The following is a 20,467-nucleotide window of genomic DNA, read 5'->3' on the forward strand; positions in this document are numbered from 1 at the left end:
ATACTCACCAGCATTTTATAGAATAAATGGCTTGGCTTTCTCCCTGGAATTAATATTTGCTCAAAAAGTTAATGGAAGATACACAAAGTGTTGTGTTAAACACTAGGAAGAAAATTAAAAAAATTAAAGAAATCTACAACCTAGATTCTTCCAATATCCTGGAGTGTGCTGACAAACTTGTAGTTAAAGATGTCTGTATGAGAAAGCTGTTCTCGTAACAGTTTTCTGGTAGGACTGCCTGATTCTCAAGAGTGATTTTTTTTTTTTTCCTGAAAGTACTTGGCTGGTTGTTACACACACGAAGAGGGTGAGAAGGATTATATGTTCAGCTCTAGCTTAAAATTGGGTTTGCTAAGAGCTAAATGCAATTTTTCTTGTTAAAGTAACGTAATCTACAATTAATACTACATACAACTTCAATTATGTTTATGCAGAAATGTATTTGTATAGTATATTTTGTTTTGTCTTGGTAGCACAGTTTATAATAACTACAACTTAGAAGAACAAGTAGCAAGCAATGAGCTTGAAAACAACTGTATGTAAGAAAAAATGTCAAATCTTAGACTGAACATTCTTAGACTGAATGCTTGAAATGTTTATCTTACTACTCTACTATATTTAAAATGAATGAATAAAAACAAAATACACTGCCCATCCTACCACCATAATCTACCTGTGGTTCTGTGACAATAGGTGTGAGAGTACTCTGTGGAAATAGTCTGAAGCACCGGCACACACTTCGACTCAAAGGTCACCCTGACTAATGTCCTTGCTGCTGATAGCACAACCTGAGCTGCTTCAGCTGATGTAACACTTCTGCCCTTCCTGAGCAGATTCCCCAGAATCATCCTGAAGTAATATATGTATTTCAGTAGAATATAAACATTGCTTGGGCCAAGGCACAGAAAGAATTTTCAGTGCTCTTCCCAAGAATATAGTTTAGTTTTCAACATTGGAAGCTTCAGGCTAGATCTGTACTTCAGAATTATACCAACAGAGTGCCAAAAACAGAATAGCTGCTTCCAGTCAGGGAAGGATAGGAAGGAGTGAGGGAGACTCAGGCTTCTGTGAAGGCCAGCCTGGACATATTCTGCAGATTAGAGACAGCAGTGATGACTTACAGGAATCCCCCAAAAACTCAAAGCAAAATCTCAAACTCAATTTAAAAAACACTTTTTTATTAGGTGGCAGAAATGAAGATAAGCAGACTCTTACCCTATTATGGGTTTTCTTACTGATGCCACAAGGATTGGCTTTTCTCAGAATCTTGTGCTCAGATGCATGCATGGCAGTGGAGCTTGTTGCCCCGCACAGCTGTGGGTGCCTAAATGTCACAAGCAGTTGCTGCTGATTTAAATAGATGTGAATGGCTTTGCTCCTAATAAAAAAAAAATTGGAGTGGGAAGTGGAAGAAAGAGTTTTCTGAATTCTGCTTTTGAACAGGAGTGTGTGCATAGAAATCTATCCAGAATAGAAAATGATTTTTCTAAGTAATTTTTTTTTTAGAACGTGTTTCAGGAAGTCTTTGATTATAGTTTTACCAAAAGATGTCACAAACAGCTTCTGTTGTCTACAAACGTTTTGTGATCTTCGTAGAATTGACATACAGTCTTGACAACCACCTATCTGTCCTTAGTTCTAAGATTGGATTAGTTTTCCATTGGGAAGCGCCTGCCACCTTGTGGCAAGGATTTTTCTTTTTCTTCAAAACGCACTAAGCTAAAACATATAAAGCAGATATGTGCAGTTAAAGAAACAAAGCAGACTAGTGGCTGGACATTAGTGGTTTCCTTTACTAATTGGATATTGACTCATAAATATTAGCAGTATTTTAAAATGGAAACTTAAATGAGTTTGCCACAAAGTTTTTTTTTCCCTTCAGCTGCTTGTTTCGTCTTTCTAATACACTACAAAAACTAACTCTGTTGAATTACAATATTTACTTAGGAGAACCTCCAACAGTTTTGGGTTTTGTACAAAACGTTGCTGAAAGTCATTGAGTGTCAAAGAAGTACACATTTGTGTCCATCCTGTAAAGTTACTGATCTCATTGCTCTATTTACTTTCAGCTATGGGAAACACTGAGCTATAGCTTTCCTCTTCTATAACTACAAAACTCTGTGTGCTTCATGAAGCCTTTTCTTTGTTCCAAACACAAGAAAATGAAACAAGCCTCTCTGGTTTAAAAACAACAACACAACAAAAACCACAAACATTCATCTTTGTACTCCTTCCTTTCTCTTTTGCATTTGGCAGTAACTGTCAGACACTGTGGCTCTTTAAGTATATAAACAGATGGCATAATTTAACTGTTTTCATTGATGATGGTTGAACTGGGGTCATGAAACTGTAGTAGCTTCAGCCATCCCCAAAACCAAGACAGAGTGACATGGGGGAAAAAACTAAAAACAACTTTACTGATGTGGCTTATAACCTGTTTGGTTCTTGAGTTTAGATGACTTTTTTTCTTGTGAGGTTTTAACTGAGAAATATATTGCAACGATGCTGATTTCAACAGATTAGAACAAGTAGTGAACCTCCTCCACTCTGAGTACAAACTCATTCCATTTTAGGACCTGAAAGTAATACTGGGATCAATAGAAGAAACAGCTGGAATTTCATTTGCAATAGTTAAAACTGCCAGTATTGCTATTTTTATACGAACAGAAGTCTTGATAAGTAGGAATTCCTGTTCCCAACATGTTTTAGCATTTTCTGTTTAAAACATTCATGTCTGTGCTCAAAAGCTGTCTAAGTGATGTTCTAGGAGATTGTGATCTTTTCGTGGAAGACACCATGTTCAAATACTTGGTAAGCAGCATTTGTAATATTAAGTTGGTGTGGCTCATCCTTAAGCTATTGTGCAATGTTGAAGTTCAGAAGCTGATTCATACACAGATTCCATGCCATATGCTTAGATTGCTAGCGTGCAAGACAGATGTTGCTATGAACTTGTGGAGTACAAGTATTCTAGAGAAACCCAAGTTCACTTTAAATTGCCTGCTGCCATAGACATCTGCATATGGAAGAAAAAAAAAAAAACAACAAAACCCACCTTGCTTTCTGAGCAGCAGTAATCTGTAGTTTAATCTGTGTGGGTAGTAAAAACGCTAGCACTTCAAGCTCTTCAGCAGTAGTGAACTGCTCTGTTTGGAACAAGCCTTTCTATTGTGAAAAATAGCTCCAACAGATTATGTTCTCCCTTTGTGTCTTGACAGCAGCTGGTATGAATGTAAGTGCTGCTGTTAGTTTATAGCTTCTCATCTTGGTCCAAAATGTATCTGAGATGGATAAAACGTGATATAAACATAGGGATAGCTATTATCAAGAGCAGCTGTGTAACTACATTCTGGACAATAAAAAGTAGCTTTCTGGCTATCTATTAAGAGAACAGTCCTGCCAGATGGACTCTGCAGGAAAGACATAGATCCCAAATGCTAGGTTATAAGAACTATCAAAAACAAACAGCCATTAAGGCTCATCTAGTGCCATTGAAATAAAATGATAGAAAAAACCTGACTGTGAGCCAAATAAGTTGGTTCATAACAGCTTTAAAAATCTATTTATGTTTTGAATCTACAGAGTTAAACAATTAAAAGTTATAGTAGAGCTTAGTGGCTCAGGAAAAGTTGTTCTTGAATAAAGGGTTGTTGTTAAGCATGATTTTCCTGGAGGCATGTGGAAATAATTTTAGGTAGAAATCATTTCAGAGATTAAACTTGGCTTTGCTAGGAGAGGAAATTGAGAAGATAGGATTGCAGATAATGATAGTTATGTATTACTAATTAATTTGTAGGAAGGGGATGAGAACTAATAAAGAGCACAAGTAGGAAAGTGAATGTGAGCCTGTTGTTTTAATCTGTTATTTGCAACTCTAAATTATATTTGGGAGAGGGTTTCCTGTCACATGTATACAAATGGATCTGGCCTAGATAAGGCAGCAGTTACTTCATAAAGAAAATATTTGTTTCACTTACTGTGCTTTAGTCCACTCGAGTTGATGGTAAAAGTTTTTAAGTGAAGTCCATCAAATTAACATTCTTAGTAATGCAGATGTTTTTGTTTCTGTTTAAATTTCCAAATACTGAGAATGAGTGGACTGATGAAATACATATGCTTCGGTCAGGATGTGCCTTGTGCAACAGTCTGGTGAATGTTTTGAGACTCAGTTATTTCTTTGCAACCATAACCAGAATTATGATGACGCTTTGCTTTTTCTGTAGAAAGCACAAGGTAGAATAAAAATTATTACTAGCAAATTATATTTCTTGTGAAACTCTAGGATCGTGTTGTTGCACATACTTCTTTGTGTATTTCCAAACTGACAGCTCCAAGAAAGGGAATAGTAAGGTTCAGAGAGAGAAATATATTTGAAAAGGTCATCTGTAACTTGTGAGTATTTTAACTTCTATACAATGGCACTGTGAGTCCTGACTAAAACCTGGTAGGTACAGCATCAAGGTCTAGAATATAGTAAATATGGCAAAATTAGGTCATCAGTTAATTGCATACCTGTGCCTGTTTTTCCTACAAATTCAATTCTGAGAGTCTTTCTAAGCGGATCAGCAAGGGGAAGAGATGCAACCATCACAGTTTGCATAAGAGGAGATTCCAGTGGATTTAAGGAAAAAATATGACAATGTGAGTGCTGGGACAGGAGCCTGGGAAGGTTGTATGATCTTCCTCGAAGGCATCAAAAACTTGGCAGAATAAATGTCTGAGCAACCTGATCTAACGTTGAAATTAGTTTAGCTGGGGTCAGGAGGCTGGACTAGACGATGTCCCTTCAAAAATCCCTTCCAAAATAAATCAGTCTGTGATAGAAGGCACCTTTGTCTAAAACAGAGTGGTGTTAAAAGCATCGTTTTTTAATGAACAGATACATGATGTACTGCACAAGAAGTCTGCCACAAGAGGGAGGAAACACTGCGTGGCCCAATGCTCGTGTGAGTGGGCGGTAGCTGAGCTGGAAATTTTCTCACAGACCTCATTCGTGTGCAAGGGGCAACCTCCAGATGCCTGCTGTGTGTGGAGACTATAATATGTGAGCTAAAGAAATAGAGGACGTTACTTGCTTGCTGTCCTGATGCCAGGAGGATCTGGTGCCAGGCTTTAACAATTGCTTTCAACACAGAGGAACGTGGATTACGACTCTGCTACATTTTCCTAAGAAGGTAACCTGCTTCAAGAAGCCTTTAGATAAACAAGAAAAAACTATAAATCTCATGTCAACCTCCACTTCTCAACTCTGCTCAGTCAGCATGGAAAAAAAAGCTGTACGGCTTTCTTATTTTATGTTAACTGCTGTTCAAATATGGGTGCTTTGTATATCATGTTCTTAATTTAGTCTGGTGCTTACAATACTCCTTCAGTTTTCAAGAAGTTTTTTCTGAATAATGAAACAAATAAGTGTCCTCTTTACCTAAATAGTCTTAAAGATAAATTAGTGTTGCTGTCAAAGTATAAAGAATATTTTACGTAGACTGTATCAGCATGAACCATAGAAAGTGCTGCTACTGATTGTTCTTGAGGTATAATGACTTGAGACTAATGTTAAGTAGGAAATTCTCATAGCATTTTTGAACAAATACATAGAATGGAGATTTGGCAATGTATAAATGATTATTATTAGTAGTTGAACAGCTTGAGGAATATGCAGATACACTTCATGCTTAAAAGCATTCCTGAAAATCACTATGGACATAATACTGGTGGAAAAAGAGTAAGTGTTTGAATCAAAATCTATAGTGTGTAACAGATTTATGTAGCATCAGAACAATGTTACTGAATGAAGAAGGCTTGCTAATTTCTCATTAGGAATTTTGAACCAATAAATGTCCTTTTTCAGTCATGTTGTTAGGATCTGGTAGAGTTCTAGAGAAAGGGGTTGCAGATAGGAGTTGTGTTCTGAAATGAAGAATCTGAAGTTGAAGATTGTCTTCAAAAGCTGTTTTGCCTTTGTGATAAGTTCTGATGCTTCAGCAATTTTTTTCACCTTTCTTTAACATTTTAGATGCTTTAATGTTAAGAACACAAGTAACATTTTCTAGATTAGAAAGATATCTTTCGTTGTAGTAACAAAAGTCTACATGTATGCTTTAACATATGTTTTTTCCTGTTCTGTAGAAATGCTGTTTTGTTATAGCTTTGGGGGTTTTACAATGTATATATATTTCTGATATGTGTTTATAGAAGAAAAACAACTTCTCAAGGGCTGCGCTCCCATGTCAGAAGGACTACAAGAATCATTATATTTCCAGTAACTGCTGTTCCCCGTAATCTTTCTCTTGCATGTCACAATCAGAAGAAAACGGAACTGTGTGTTCTCTTTTAGATTTGAAAAAATGTGGGCAAGTACAAAAATATAAAACACGTGTGGTGTGTTTGAAAACACTTTTTTTAAAAACTGTCCATTATTTGAGAGTTCATATTTGAGTATGGGGATAAACTTCACTGTGGCACAAGTACTCCAGTAGCCATCTTTGTGCTGCTGAAGGAAAGTTCATTACATCCTATGAGAGCAGTATACTCATTATGGTAAAACTCAGTTGTTAAAGCTCATTAATGGTTATCTTCACGGCCTTTGTGTGTGTACCTTTCTGCTTTGTAGCATTATTTTTGAATAGTGGATCAAAACATTTGAAAAATATGGGAAATATTTCAGAACTTGGAAGAAACCTACTAAAAAAAACAATTTTTGGGAAAGGTCGGGAGGGGACATGGTTTGTGCTGGCATGGAGAGGATCACAGGAGCAGTGAAACTTTTTAAACCAGAATAGAAGCATGTGACAGGGGGCCCAAATGGGATGACTGGGAAGAAGGGAATCCCTTTCAGATGCAGTCTTCTATCTGTATCTTTGGAACCTTTTGCAGTCCATACAGCTGGGAGAACAGTTGCAGAGGGGAACCCTGAAGAGTTGTTTGCTCAAGTACATGTTGTTCTGAGGGTTTTGGTTTGCAGTCTAGGAAAGAAGCATTGCTGCATCTGTGCAAGAGGAGGCCAGCCTACTCCCCCGGGGATCTCCCTCCCAGCACTGAGGTCAGATCTCTTAACCTCGAGGAAGTTCTGCCTGATAGTATGTGCTCTGACACAGTGTTTTAGAAGTAGTTAGCAGGCTGTTCTGTGTTTTTCTGCATTTACACCATAATGCTTATCGATCCTGATGTCAGAAGAATTTCAGTTATTTAGGACTGCTGAGAAAATAGTTCTCATCTGTAGTCTTTAGATGATAAGATGCATTTGTAGAGCTCCCATTTATTTAAAAATTACTGTACTCGGTAATCTGAATGTGTCAGTCTTACAAACTGTGGACAGGGGAAAAACAGCAATAGTGAAGTGTGGAAACTTAACAGGAAAGAAATTCAGTAGTTGTCCTTTTCTGAGAGAAGTTCTGAGGGGATTGTTTTAAAGGGCAAAGCAATCAATCTCCTATACTTCAGTTGCAAATACCCTGCTATTACTTACTTGAACTCTCAGCTTAGCTGGACTGTGTGAGGATGAACCTTCTTCAGGCAATATTACTAACTCAAATTGTGAGCTCTAGTTTACTGCACATTTAATTGAGCATAATAATTCAGCAAACCCAAGTATTAATGTCAAGGGTCTCAGGAATTTACTGGCTGTGTCTATTCCATCTCTTCAGAAACTCATTTAGTTTCTTCTGGGCTTTGTACTGGTGGTTCCAAAATTGTTGTGCAGAAGAATGATGGGGTTGGAAATCAATTATGCTGAGATCATTGGAGGTGTTGAACAAGACCAGTATTCAGTTTGTCTGAGTAAAAGTAAAAACTGAAGTCTGCTTCTTCAGAACTGACACACCACACTGGTTACCAATGGCAATTCAAATATTTTTTTGCTAAAAACAGTATTAAAAACAAAAAAAAAAAAAAAAAAAAAAAAGAGTGACTTTTCCAGTAACTTTTCCTGTGTACAAGCATAAAGGTGTGGCAATGAATAAAAGTAGTATGCGGAAGAACAATCTACTTGGCTGTTTTGCAGACCTTTTGTGTATTGTTGTGTTTATTCACCTGCCCTAGATCTTCTTTCCTACACCACTTCAGGACTGATACTAAACTTACTTCTCCACATACACTGCTTTTTGCATAGGGTTAGATACTTCCTCTCTTCAAAAGTACTTTCTGACAGATGACTGCACAACTTAGCACACTCCCAAATCTTGTGGAAGAAACAGAAAAGGCCTAAGCAGCTTCTTAAAAAAGCAATTTATATCAAAGTAGAAGGATTTTTCAGAATAGCAGTCTATAAATTTCTAAATCCAAGTTGAAATAGAAGATGAAATAGAATATTGATGGGAAAGCTCAATTTCCACTGCTGTACCACTAACATCTGCCTCTGTTGTCATGGGCCAACTTAAAATAGGAGGCGTTACTTTGAAGGAGTTCTTGTATACTGCACTGTTCTCCTGTCACCTGCAATAAACAGAATGTATGAGAGTGACATGGAAGTGCATGTAGAAGTCCCGTGGCATCTGATGTGGAAGTGCGTATGAAGCAAAGGTGTGGAACTGAATTCTTCCATGCAGAAAAAATGGCACCACTGACATTTGTTGATGCCTGCAGAATGTTTATGGAGACCAACCAGTGGATGTGAGCACAGAGAGGCCGTGGGTGGTGCGTGGCAGCAGTGACATTGGGTCATTTCCACTAGTGCAGATTTTTACGAGTGTGGCATGCAGGCTCTTGTTCATCATTAGTGACTATGCAGAGCTGATGGTGGTCACTATGTTTAAAAATGGCATTTTGTAGATAAGAATTTGCTCTATCAGACAGGGTCACTGTGCTTTTTGTTGTATTTGGAAATAACGAGGAGACTACTTTTGGAGCAAGGATGTTAGTCTGGAAATACAAGAATCTTAGGAATATGATTTTCACTATGCTGGTTTTCACTGCCCTCGTTGCAAAATCTCTTTTGCCTTTTAATTTTATCATCTCTTAGATATTTTGTGTTTGTTTTTATCTTGGAAACAATTCATGAAAACAATTTCTACTAGTAATAAGAACAAAAATTTGTACTACTGGAAAATGGTTTATAAACACCAGCTACGTCAATTCATAATGAGCAACAAATGAAAAGCTAGCATTATTTTTTCTTTTTTGTTGTTGCCTTTTGGAAAAACTTCAGCTCTGGCTGCACAACGTTAGAATCCTAGCAGAACTTTGGTTTGAAAGAATTCATTAAGTGCCTCTAGGATTTCACTACAATGCACAAAGGAGGTGATTGCTTCTCAAATAGCTTTATAGGTAATTTTGCCAGCAACTCTGAATGTAGGAAAAAAGCTTATCCCTGCAAATGTCCTTTTGCTTCCTAGCAGATCTTACATCTACTTTACTCTAGACAACAGGTGTTTCTAGCCTGTTTGTAAAATCATCTTTTTTCCAGCACGTAAAAAGCTGTTGTATAAGTGCTTTACTACTGTATTAAAACAAGCAAAAAAAAAGCCCAACCAACAAATGATATATTGATTGCTCTTGAAGTTATCATACCCATGTTCTAATTTTTCCTCGTTGAAATAAAATAACCCTTTGAAATCTGGCACAAAATATACTTTGGAGAAAGTACAGAGTTTTAATAGCTTTCCCTTGTAAATGCTCTGGTGAGCTGTGTGTTTCAACAAAAAAGGAATTTACTTATAAGGGAAAAGCTGATTTTTTGGAATTTCTCAAAAAATGTATCCATGTCATTTCAGTGTCAGGTTTCCCCAGTAATGGGAACAAACCAGTTAAAGTTGTTCTAACAGAGAAAATTATCTCATTATGGTATTTTGGGAGCTGCTTTGGGGAAATGGGAGTCTAGAGTCTGTGAGGCTCACTATCAGTTCTGAATGGGGAGATGGTTCCCTTCAGCAGTCAGCTGGTGACAGCAGCAACATTTATTGGAGTGGTTATAGGTTTGAAAGCGTAATAGCCACAGATCTTAAAATTTTATGGAGAATGTAGCTATCTTACTGTTCCTGCTCCCACCTTCCGATCTTCTCATCGTTCTTTCTTTCTTCTTACAGAACCAACTGCAGCCTTTACCAGGAAGAGGGCGTTTTGGCTCTTCTTATACTATTAAACCTGTGTCTGCAGACTGGAAATTTTCCTGTTTAGTTGCGGTCAGCGAATATTGTGGTATCTCTTTGCTTTAACAAACTTGCAAATGAAGCAAAATCCAACACAGTTGTTGCTATGGCTGTTGATGTTCCTCTTTGATACGGTGCCGTTCATCTGTGAGAAATCAGTGAGAGACAGAGCTATCAATCTGATGCAAGATACACGTTTAATTGATGGGTATATAAACATCTTCAACTAAACTCTCAGTGAATCTTCATAAGTGAGGAGGAGGTGCTAAAATGTGTTAGGATGAGTAGGGATGCAGGCTATTCCTAGCACAAGATAGTTAGTTATTGTTGAGATTTATCAGCTGGACAGAATTTCAATTCAAAGGGTAGTAAATACAAGACTGTCTTATTCTAAATGCATTTGTGATTTTCTGGTGAGATTTCAATGCTGAATTATTGTTTCCCTTTACACAGTGTCCTTGTCTCCTTCCCATAATTTAATGGCATCTTTGGTACCAATGACTTCTTTACAGAGCTGGAAGGCAGGTACCATGGTTTGAAAGGGTATCCTTGCAACTTGAAGGAATGATGTTCATGATGTGTTTTAACCTGAGAACAGAAGCACTGATTATCCTATAACAAAAATTTCTTCTAAGGAGCATGGTGGATGATTTTAGTTCTTCCATTCCTTCAGAAATAGTAGGGAGAAAAATACACACAGAAGCATAACAGCAGTAAAAGTGAGAAGCATAAAGCTTTCTTGCTGTCCTGATTAGAAGGAGCTTTAAGAATTAAAGATGCTTTGCAGAGGAAGGATACTTTTAGTATCTGTTAAACCAAGATTATTGGCAGTTATTGGTCTGTAAAAACTAAGAAGAATTGAAGAAATTACATTTGGATTAGAAGAGGAACAACTTATTTCCATCCTACTTGTTTTCTATTCTAGCCACAATGACTTTGTGCTACGGCTGAGAATGTTTTACCAAAATAGAATCAGTAAAGTCAACTTAAGAGAAATCAACAAGACCCATACAAACCTTCTGAAACTTAAGGCTGGTTATGTGGGAGCTCAGGTACGTACTGTCATGGCAGTGAGCCTGTGTGAGGACACATTTTTACACTTATCTCATTCCCTTCCCAATCACAGAGGTATAATTGGCTCTGGTTCTGGCTCTTTCTGTTCTAAGAGGAGAGACAAAATGATACTGAAAAGCAACAGGCACTTTTCTTTGTCATTTGTATTGCAAATGTTTGTGTTTATAATCCAGGTACCCTTAATCAAAACAGCAGCAATTGCTTTCTGGTAAATGAATTATATTTAAAAAGTTACATCTGCTTTTCTGCATGTATTGTGGACTTTTTTAGTAAGTTGGGAGAGCTGAATTGCACAACATTTTGTTTGGAGGGGAAAAATTATAGTGGCTTGTAAACTGCAAGAAATCATTTTGACTTGTGCTTTGAACTCCGCTATTAGCAATCTGTAGCTTCCCAGTTGGAACAGAGATTATCTAGTTTACTTGTCAATGTCTCTTTCAGTTTTGGTCAGTGTATGTTCTTTGCAGCGCTCAGAACAAGGATGCTGTGCGTCTGACCTTAGAGCAAATTGATGTTGTCAAGAGGATGTGTAACAGCTACGAAGAGCTTGAACTTGTAACAACTTCCCAAGGTGATACTCTCTCTTGCAGCTGTTTTTTTTTTTTTTAAATTAGATTTCCAAAAGTATATGCAAAAGAGAAAAAACTGTAAGCGGGCAAGTTAGCTATCTTAGTTTAAAGAGTAACTTCCGTTTTTCTATTCAACTACAATATCTGACTGCAAAGCCCTAGCCTACTGCAGTCATAAGATAATTTTCCGTATAAATATACCCTGAAATAAATCTCCTACCTTACAAAAACATCAGTATTATTTTTGCAATCCTGAATAACCATTTTTTCTCAACAGTGTATGAAATTGCTTTGGAATTACTTTAATGTTTCCAGGTATCTCTGACAGTAGGAAGATTGCGTGTTTGATTGGAATAGAAGGCGGTCACTCCATTGACAGCAGTTTGGCAGCGCTGAGGATGTATTATGACCTAGGTGTTCGTTACATGACTTTAACACATTCCTGCAATACTCCTTGGTAACTAATGTGCATGTGTTTGTGTAACCATATCATGCAATGTGGTGACAGTTCCAGGAGGGGGAAAAATGTGGATTCAAATAAAGACTGCCTGTGTCATACTCAGTCCAAACAAAGTCAAGGATGACAGTCAAGGGAGGTTGATCACCTGCCCTGTAGTAAGTGGGTGTCTCAAGGATCTGCTGTGCAGTGCTTCCTGCACTGACAATTTAGAAACTTTTAAACTTTGTTAGCAATAGAAAAATGGGAAAGTTGCCTTACAGTTTGTTTTATTAGAGAGGGTTGCATAGGTCAAAACAGACAAAACCAACAAAATAAGATGATGAATATAATGTGGCTTAAAGGTAGTAAATGCTTTCTAAGAACTTGGGAGTAAGAAGCCTTTAAAACCATCCTCTCAAAATTATGGGTCCCATATGCGGCTATGGAGGTGGTTACTCAGTTCCTCTCTCAGACTATGAGCACCTACTCTGTTGAATTGACAAACTTCCTTTGAACTAAGGCAAAAGAGAGCTGTGTGAAGAGGCCTGAAACATACTGTCTTTATGGCTGACGGGTAGCTGACAGTTCACCTTTGCTTTGTGATGAAAGCTTGTTTAATCAGAAAAATTCGGACTTGTCATTGTGAAGCTTATTGCTTCACAAATATTCAACGGACCTGAACTGTAAATATATGGAACAGTATGTGAACAAGATACTTATTGTGCAGCTCATTATCCCTCAGTTTGGCTGTGGGATATGGCTTTATTGTGTATAACATACGATGTTTCAGTTGCTGATATTGTAGTCTGCGGAATGATATGACTCTCCTCACTCCTCTTTTTAAGGTCTGAATCTTCATCTAAAGGAATGTACAACTTTTATCCTAATGTTATTGGTTTGAGTGCATTCGGCCAAGTAAGGATCACTTTTTGATTGATAATCTAATCAATCTCTCATGCAACTAACAACTTCTGACCTTTTCAAGAACAACTTATCATTAAAAGCATAATTTCTGTAAGTTCTTGCTAGTTAGGAGTGATTAGGATTCAATAAATATAAATTTGTGATGTTTATGTATTAGATTTCATTCTAACAACTGTTTCAACACAGTTCTGATGTGTGAAATAGAAAGTAGAAGTAGTGACATACAAATAACGATTCAAAAAATTTATTTTGGATTGATTAAGCTTTCAAAGGTTTGAGCATGTGGTGGTATTCTAGTTAATTATGAGTGAATAAATCTGACAGCTGCAGAATTTATCTGGTTACATACATCATCTAAACTGTTTCCTTTAAGGAAACACAATACTGACATTGCTGTCTGTAAATCTGTTCTAGGAAGTGGTAAAGGAAATGAATCGTCTGGGTATGCTGATAGATTTATCTCATACTTCGTATTCCACAGCAAAAACTGCACTACGTATCTCAAAAGCACCAGTCATTTTCAGCCATTCTTCTGCATTTTCTGTTTGTAATCACTCCAGAAATGTTCCTGATGATATCCTCCAGAAGCTGGTGAGTGCTTTAAAAAAGAAACAACAACAAACAAACCAAAAACTAAACTAAAAACAACAAAACAGGGGGAGGTGCCAGTGTTTGACAAGTCTGAGGCAAATTTGTACATGCAAATCACGGTGTTGACATTTCAACCCCTCGTCTATGAACTGGATTTAAGCAGATCCCAGAGCAGCAAGTTGCACATTCGCTTCTAAAGTATCTTCTTTGGGTTGTGTTTTGTCTTTGATTACAAGAATAAAGTGGTTGCAAATTCTTTGAAATTCTGATTGAGTTTGTTTGATGTAGTTATCGGACTTTGGTGATTCAGGCCACAATAGGATGTAATGAATCCAGGGTAAAGGGCAGAAAGGTAAAGTCTTGTGTTGTTATCTGATCTTTGAAGTATATTCAGTCTAAAGCTTTACAGCTAGCAGAAACCTGAAACAATGCTGACCTCCATTTTAAATCATCTACTGTCAGGAACCATATAAAAGAAATGATGTTGCTATTATCACAGTGGGTAGAACTGAATTCAGAATGTTAGCAACATCTCAGAACTATGTTTAAATCACCAGTACAAGCATTCAGGGCAACAGTAAATCATTACTCCATTACACTGATACTGTTTCATGTATCCCCATTTCCAGGTCCCTGACTATTTTAACTTTCTTCTAACTGCTTTATGCAACAATATATTCTTTAAGCAGCCTTATGCAAGATATTCTTTTTTTTCCAACATGATATGAATCCACTCTTGAGTGTCACAGCTTCCTTGTCCACTACCACATTCAATCTTTCTTTTCATATTGTTATGCTCACCATCATGGTGGATGGATAGAAAAGGTTCTGCACAAGATGCCTATGAAGTTTGCAGGACACACATACAGACATTCATCACCAGTCTCTTCCTTTCTTTCAGAAAAAGAACAAGGGGATTATTATGGTGACATTCAATGCAGATGTATTGGCCTGTGGCAGAAAAGTTGTTAACGTTTCTACCCTAGCAGGTTTGAAGTGAATATATTTTGATTTTTGTGGGTGGTTTCCAAGAATTTCTTGCCATCTGGGTCATTTTTCAGACTGCATAAATGGTACTGTTTGCTTATTTCCTTCCCCACACTATCCCAGCTCTGAGTCTTTTTGGAGCTAACATTCATTTAAACAATACCAAGAGCTACAAGGTGCATAGCTTGAGGAACTGATACTCCTACATAAAGCCAAGAACCATTAATCCCAAAGTAATTGTTACTTGCTGGAAAGTACCTTAAACATTTCTACTTAAGAGTGCAAAACATTGGTATGTAATGGGTAATGAAAAATCTGTCAGTATATTTGGGCTTTCTGTTGGGAATAAGTGTGCTGAGATGACTGTGTCTTTTTCTTTGTTTACATCTCACTGCTTTGGATGTTATACTGAAGACTGCTATCTGATGCACTTTGTAAGATATAATACCCAGTTGAGCACCAGTAAATATTCTGAATGCATTGACTGTGTTATTAAAATTTAACCTGTATTATCAGGGTGTCTTTTGAGTTACTTTTAAAAATAATTTGACTACGAATACATGTTTAAGAACAGTAGTGTGGTAGCAGTATGTCTGAACTGAATTATTTCTTCCCGGGATATGCTTAGAAGTTGTTTTCTTTGTTATTTTCTTTCAGATCATTTTGACCACATAAAGAAAATTGCAGGTTCTGAATCAATAGGAATTGGTGGTGACTATGATGGAGTGGAACGGTTGGTAAAATCATAAATACATTGATATTTGCTCTTTAAATTTTGATCCCTTCTGGGGAAAAAAGAAGATAGACTAAAAGAGTTTCAGTACGTTGTCCCGTGATGAATGCTAAAACAAGCTTTATGAAGAAAGGACACAAATATTACATGCAAGAAGAGTGCCCTAAATGAGGATACTAGCCCTAATGTATAGTCAGCTTTGCAAACGTGTGCTGTAGGCAGCAGTTTGTGCATATAGAAACGATGATGGGAGGGTGCCTTCTTCCAGACCAGTGATGAATTACAGAAAATATGCTTCAACCTTCAGATGGTAAATGAGTTACCCCAGGACTGATCATTGTCGTCCTTTTCAACCCAGGCCATTCTATGATTCTGTAAATGCTGCAAAACTCTTCTCTCTGCTGTTACTTTCTAGAGGGAAAAGCCTAAAGTGCCCTGGGGCTGTGTAACCACTCCTGCCTTTTGGGCTTGATCAACTATCCTTGGCATATGCCGAAGGAAAACAGAACATAGTGAACAGCCTAAAACATAATCTTTTCTGTTCACTCCTGGGCAAGTGTATCTGGTGATGCAAATGTTTCCTCTTACTCTCAAGGCCACATATAGGAGGGTCAATGTCTACACGAGTTTTTTCTTTTTCTTTAATATCTCTATGCTGTTGTCCTGCCTGCATGTAAGTGCGTGTTCCTTCCAGAATATATAGTTTGGTTCTACTGAGATCCTCTCTGCAGAAAAGAGCCTTGCATGGTGTCTCAGTCCTGCGTTGTGTTATGTCAGTTGGATTCTTCATTTTTCTGACATCTTAGAGGAAGAAGTGGGTATAAAAAAGCTCATTCTAAAAGTGAATATGTGCAAAAGACTACTTAAATATTCTGGTACATTTTTAAGTGATCTATGTTGAATGTTCTTGTGTGGCTCTTGCCAACAGTTTCCCTGAGGGACTGGAAGATGTTTCAAAATACCCTTCTTTGATTGAGGAACTTCTTAGAAGAGGGTGGAATGAAACTGAACTAAAAGGGGTCTTAAAGGAAAACTTCCTCCGTGTCTTCAGGGAAGTGGAAAACGTAAGATTAAAAAATAAACTGAATACTGATCCTTACTAAAGGGAAGAGAGACACTGCTGATGTATTGCTTTTTTTTTAATGCTCAGTGAGAGAGTCATGAGGGAGCGTAAGTATTTAAAGTAATAATCCCAAACGCCAGGAAAAAAAACAAGGTGCCAGGAGAGTATTAGCAGAATAAAGGAAAGTGAGAGAGAGAGAGTAGATGGAACTCTGTGAGGCTTTTTCTCTCCAGGGTAGTCTGGACAAGCAAATATAATTGACTTCTAAACACAGTCACTTTACACTTTGGAGAAGCTTATGTTTTTCCTGCCACATAAACCTTTTTCTTATCTGTGTTTGTTGATGCAGTAAGGAATGCTGACTCCTGAAAATCAATTAAGTTCTTGTCCTAGGATCAGGCTCCTTTCCAAATGGCTCTTGTCATGGCCCTAGGTTGCTAACAGACAGTAAACGTAACAACTAGATCACAGCAAACTTGAAGTATAAATGTCAGAAAGGGGTCAAGAAGAATGAGGGAGAAGTGGCAAGAAAAGAGACAGGATGAAAGAAGTAAGAATCCCCTAAGTGATAACTTTTGAAAAGGCCTAGGTTGCAAATTGCAAGCTGCCTGCCTATTCTTGTTTTTCTTTACAGAATTTAATAAGTAGATATTACACACAAAACCTTATAGACAATGTATTTTTTTTCCCATATACCTTTTTGAGGTATGTTACGTGTAAAGAAATTACATGGAGTTTTGTACTGTTCCTACAACTCTGCCAGAATATCTGCCTGTTGCTGAGTATTAAATGTGGCAGCCTGACGTGAAAAGGCAGACATTCATCATACTTAATCAGCCTATGAGATTTTTCTAATCATCTTCCTTCTGAATTAGACATCTTTGAAATTCTGTCCTGTGGATATGAGCTGACTTAGGGAAGAATGCTTATGAATTTGTTTATTTAAGGCCTTTCAATTAATGCATTTGCATGTAGTGGAAGCTGAGGCAAAGAAAAGCCAGTACTGTGACTATTGCTATAATGCATTTGTAACTATTACTGTGAAATATTTCACTGGAATGCAAATATGAGGATAATGATGTTGCTTTACTCGAGTTCAGATGTGTTTTTGCAATACAGTTTGAGTTCCTTTACTTGAAATAGCATTGAATTTGCCAGCTACATTGAGATTTTTGCCATCGTATCAGTCTGGCTTTCAAGGGCAATCTTTTGAATTTTTCTAGGTGCGGAACAATAGTAGAGGATGGATGGATGTGGGTGAGAGTGAAATCCCTCATGAAGAAGTACAAAATTCCTGTCGTCTAGACCTACATAATATTCAGATTCAACCTGACAGGTCTTTTGGATTTCCTTCTATGGCACAGTCATTTAGTCTATCACTTGTATTTGTACCATATTTAATACTATATTATTATTTATAATATCCGTGGATTCTGGAGAGAATGAAGAAAACTAATGCCACTAGTTACCTTTTGAGGGGCGAGCTGTTAATGTAGACCTAGGCTGGAATATTTAATATTGTTTCCATATTTTCACCTGCACACTTGAAAGTTAGTATAGATTTTAAATGTTGTGGCAAAAGCATTTAGAATTAGAAGTGAGAAATTCTATCACCCTGATCAAACCAGGACCAACTTTGTAAATAGAAAATCGTTGTGCTTAATAAATAAATCCTCTAATACATGACACATGATTTTAGTACACATGTTGTGGCATTTAATGTAACATCAGGGTCTAGAATCAGCAGTACCACACAGGCTTTAGTGGACACGATTATGATATTGAGACAGCTGTACCAGGATTTTGTCAAATATAACTTCTTTTTACATGGTACAGGAGTCATCATTGGTCAGAGAAGACACCCCCACCCTAGTACGTGTAGGAGTGGTTGTGTGTGTTTTTTGGTTTTTGTTTTTATTTTAGACAACAAACTGGATAATGTGCATACTTGAATTCAGTTTTCATACCTACATCTAGCTTTAGAAAACCATTCTGCAGTACCAAACTCATTTTTGAACCCTGACCAGGACAATGGGCAGCTGGAGAATTACTGAAGGGAGAAGGTAGGTGTCTCATATTCAGATGTTAGCAGAATAAAGGAGCAGATGTTCAGGTAGTGTTGTAGGTACTCTTGTTTAATTTGAGGATAATGTCAAGCAGGAACAGAATTGAAACAGCAAGTCAGTTTTTCTCTAGAATAACTTGAGGCTGTTCCTGCCACCCATTCCTGCATGTGTGCCAGTAGTGCTTCTGGAGGAAGACAGTTCCTGCTGTTGCTTCAAAATGAAGCATAGTTAGCTCGTCTGATAGAGTGGTCTCACTGATAAGTATATTCTGAATATGTTACAGGCACTTAAGGAATTATTTGCAAGCCATGTTGAATATTTTAGTGCAAACAAGCCAAGTTTTTAAGAATAGTTTCTCAACAAATACTGAGACTATTTATGAAAATACAGTGGAGAATTTCAGCACAAGTTTTGTCTTCTCAAGACTGCTTAACTGGTATCACAAATTGTTTTTAAAGCATGTGATAAAGGTCAAATGATAAAAGCAATAATGTAGGTATTTACTTCTCATTCTTCCTTCTGGTAATAGCTTTATAGGCTGCTGGAAAACTGCCACCCATGGTCTCCGTTCACACAAATAGTACTGTGATAGTAAGTTAGTTGCATATTTGAAATGTAAGATGCCTTTTTATTTCTGTGTTGTCAATTTCCTGCCTAATTTCTACTTTCTTCCCATTACTGAAGCATGGATTCAAAATACACTTGTCTCCTTGAAGGTGTGGATAATGCTTTTCTATCACTCTGATTTCACCGTAGTATACGTAATTGTGGTTTACTTCCTTGTTTTATCTGTAGTGTATTTGTGCTTATTTTCTGACTTTTGTGTAACATTTAATTTGTAACCTCGCGGAAATTAAATAAAATATTGTTTAAAATTTCCTAGATGCTGTTGTAATCTCACAAAATAGTGTAAAGTTCAAAAAGCCCTGAAATGACTGTGCATCTTTGCTGCAGAAGGAAGGTCATGGTATTGTGAGGCTCCTGAGCCTCTCTGCATTGGAAGCTAGTTCCCCCATGGTAGACAGAAGAAAGTCAGATAGATTTAAGCCTACAGGCTCCTGGAGGTAGGTAGTTAGCTTCATCTTTATTCAAATGCAGCCTAACCTGGAGAGAAGTTTGAGCAGGTACTTATGAAAAGGAAATGTGGGTGACACAGCTTCATTACAGCAAGTCCTTGATGACGGTGTTTCTGGCAGCAGCTCACTTGGTCAAGCTATGTGGAACTAGACAGACTGCATCAGGGTAAGATAACCTCTACTTTACAACATTTTGCACAGATGTGCAGTGATGTAGAAGTCCCCCTTTCCATTGCTCCTTACAGTTATCTGAGAAAACTTCAGATAAATTGCTTGCTTGAGACTGACTTGGTGAGCAACTTGTTTAGGCCACAAAAGGATTTTTACACATTTTACATTGGATGTGGAGTAATTAAACATAAAGTTCAGTAGGCATCTGCACCAAAAAATCAACTTTGAAAGGACAAATATCATCACATCTCCATCATCTTCTAAAGTGAAGTACAGCTGTCAACTTTGACTGTTTCAGTTCTACTCTGAATCTTGGCTGCATGTTGTTTCGCTTGTGACAGCATTCCTGATTTCGGAGGCTGATCTATCTGGAATTATTCTTTTCCTCTCTCCAGTGATGGTTTTTCTACTGATCATCTCTGACAAAGTTAAGTGCTCACAATTAGAGGAGGAGCAGAAAAGCAGAGCAAGACTGCAGCAACTGAAGCTTGGGTTTATTCTGTTTGCTATTTGTAGCAGAAATGCTAAGTCATGGCCTGAAGTAGTGATTAAGCACCTGGTAGGAAGGGAGGGCCAGCCCAGGGGAGCTGGATCCACCCCTTCTCAGATCTCATTTAAGGGTTAGCAGTGGAGGCAAATGTATCTTGTTGGAGATCTCTGCGTACCCAAGGCCTTCTGAATGTAAACAGCTT

General features: G+C 37.5%; 1 protein-coding gene across 7 annotated transcripts; it reads left to right on the top strand.

The window, feature by feature from the left end:
- Positions 1–4,941: 4,941 nt before the first annotated feature.
- Positions 4,942–19,410, top strand: LOC100546153 (dipeptidase 2-like). 7 transcript variants are annotated; one of them, XM_003209746.5, is made up of 11 exons: positions 4,942–5,174; positions 10,020–10,290; positions 11,008–11,134; positions 11,598–11,727; positions 12,041–12,182; positions 13,010–13,079; positions 13,503–13,679; positions 14,581–14,668; positions 15,324–15,399; positions 16,328–16,463; positions 17,686–19,410. In XM_003209746.5, the coding sequence occupies exons 2-11, from the start codon at positions 10,160–10,162 to the stop codon at positions 17,881–17,883; spliced, it is 1,275 nt and encodes a 424-aa protein (XP_003209794.1). In that variant the 5' UTR covers positions 4,942–5,174; positions 10,020–10,159; the 3' UTR covers positions 17,884–19,410. The 7 variants fall into 7 exon arrangements, with proteins under 7 accessions (XP_003209794.1, XP_010716117.1, XP_010716116.1 ...); XM_010717815.4 differs by having other exon boundaries at positions 4,943–5,174; positions 10,020–10,131; XM_010717814.4 differs by having other exon boundaries at positions 4,943–5,174; positions 10,020–10,115.
- Positions 19,411–20,467: the final 1,057 nt, after the last annotated feature.

The sequence above is a fragment of the Meleagris gallopavo genome, chromosome 13, assembly GCF_905368555.1.
Source record: "Meleagris gallopavo chromosome 13, MGAL_WU_HG_1.1, whole genome shotgun sequence".
Lineage (NCBI taxonomy): Eukaryota > Metazoa > Chordata > Aves > Galliformes > Phasianidae > Meleagris > Meleagris gallopavo.

Bases quoted from the DNA above. Each gene is read 5' to 3' on its own strand.
- LOC100546153 (XM_003209746.5), top strand. From the start codon at position 10,160: ATGAAGCAAAATCCAACACAGTTGTTGCTATGGCTGTTGATGTTCCTC. The intron at 10,291-11,007 runs GTATATAAACAT...TTTCTATTCTAG, and splicing joins GATACACGTTTAATTGATGG to CCACAATGACTTTGTGCTAC. The intron at 11,135-11,597 runs GTACGTACTGTC...TGTCTCTTTCAG, and splicing joins CTGGTTATGTGGGAGCTCAG to TTTTGGTCAGTGTATGTTCT.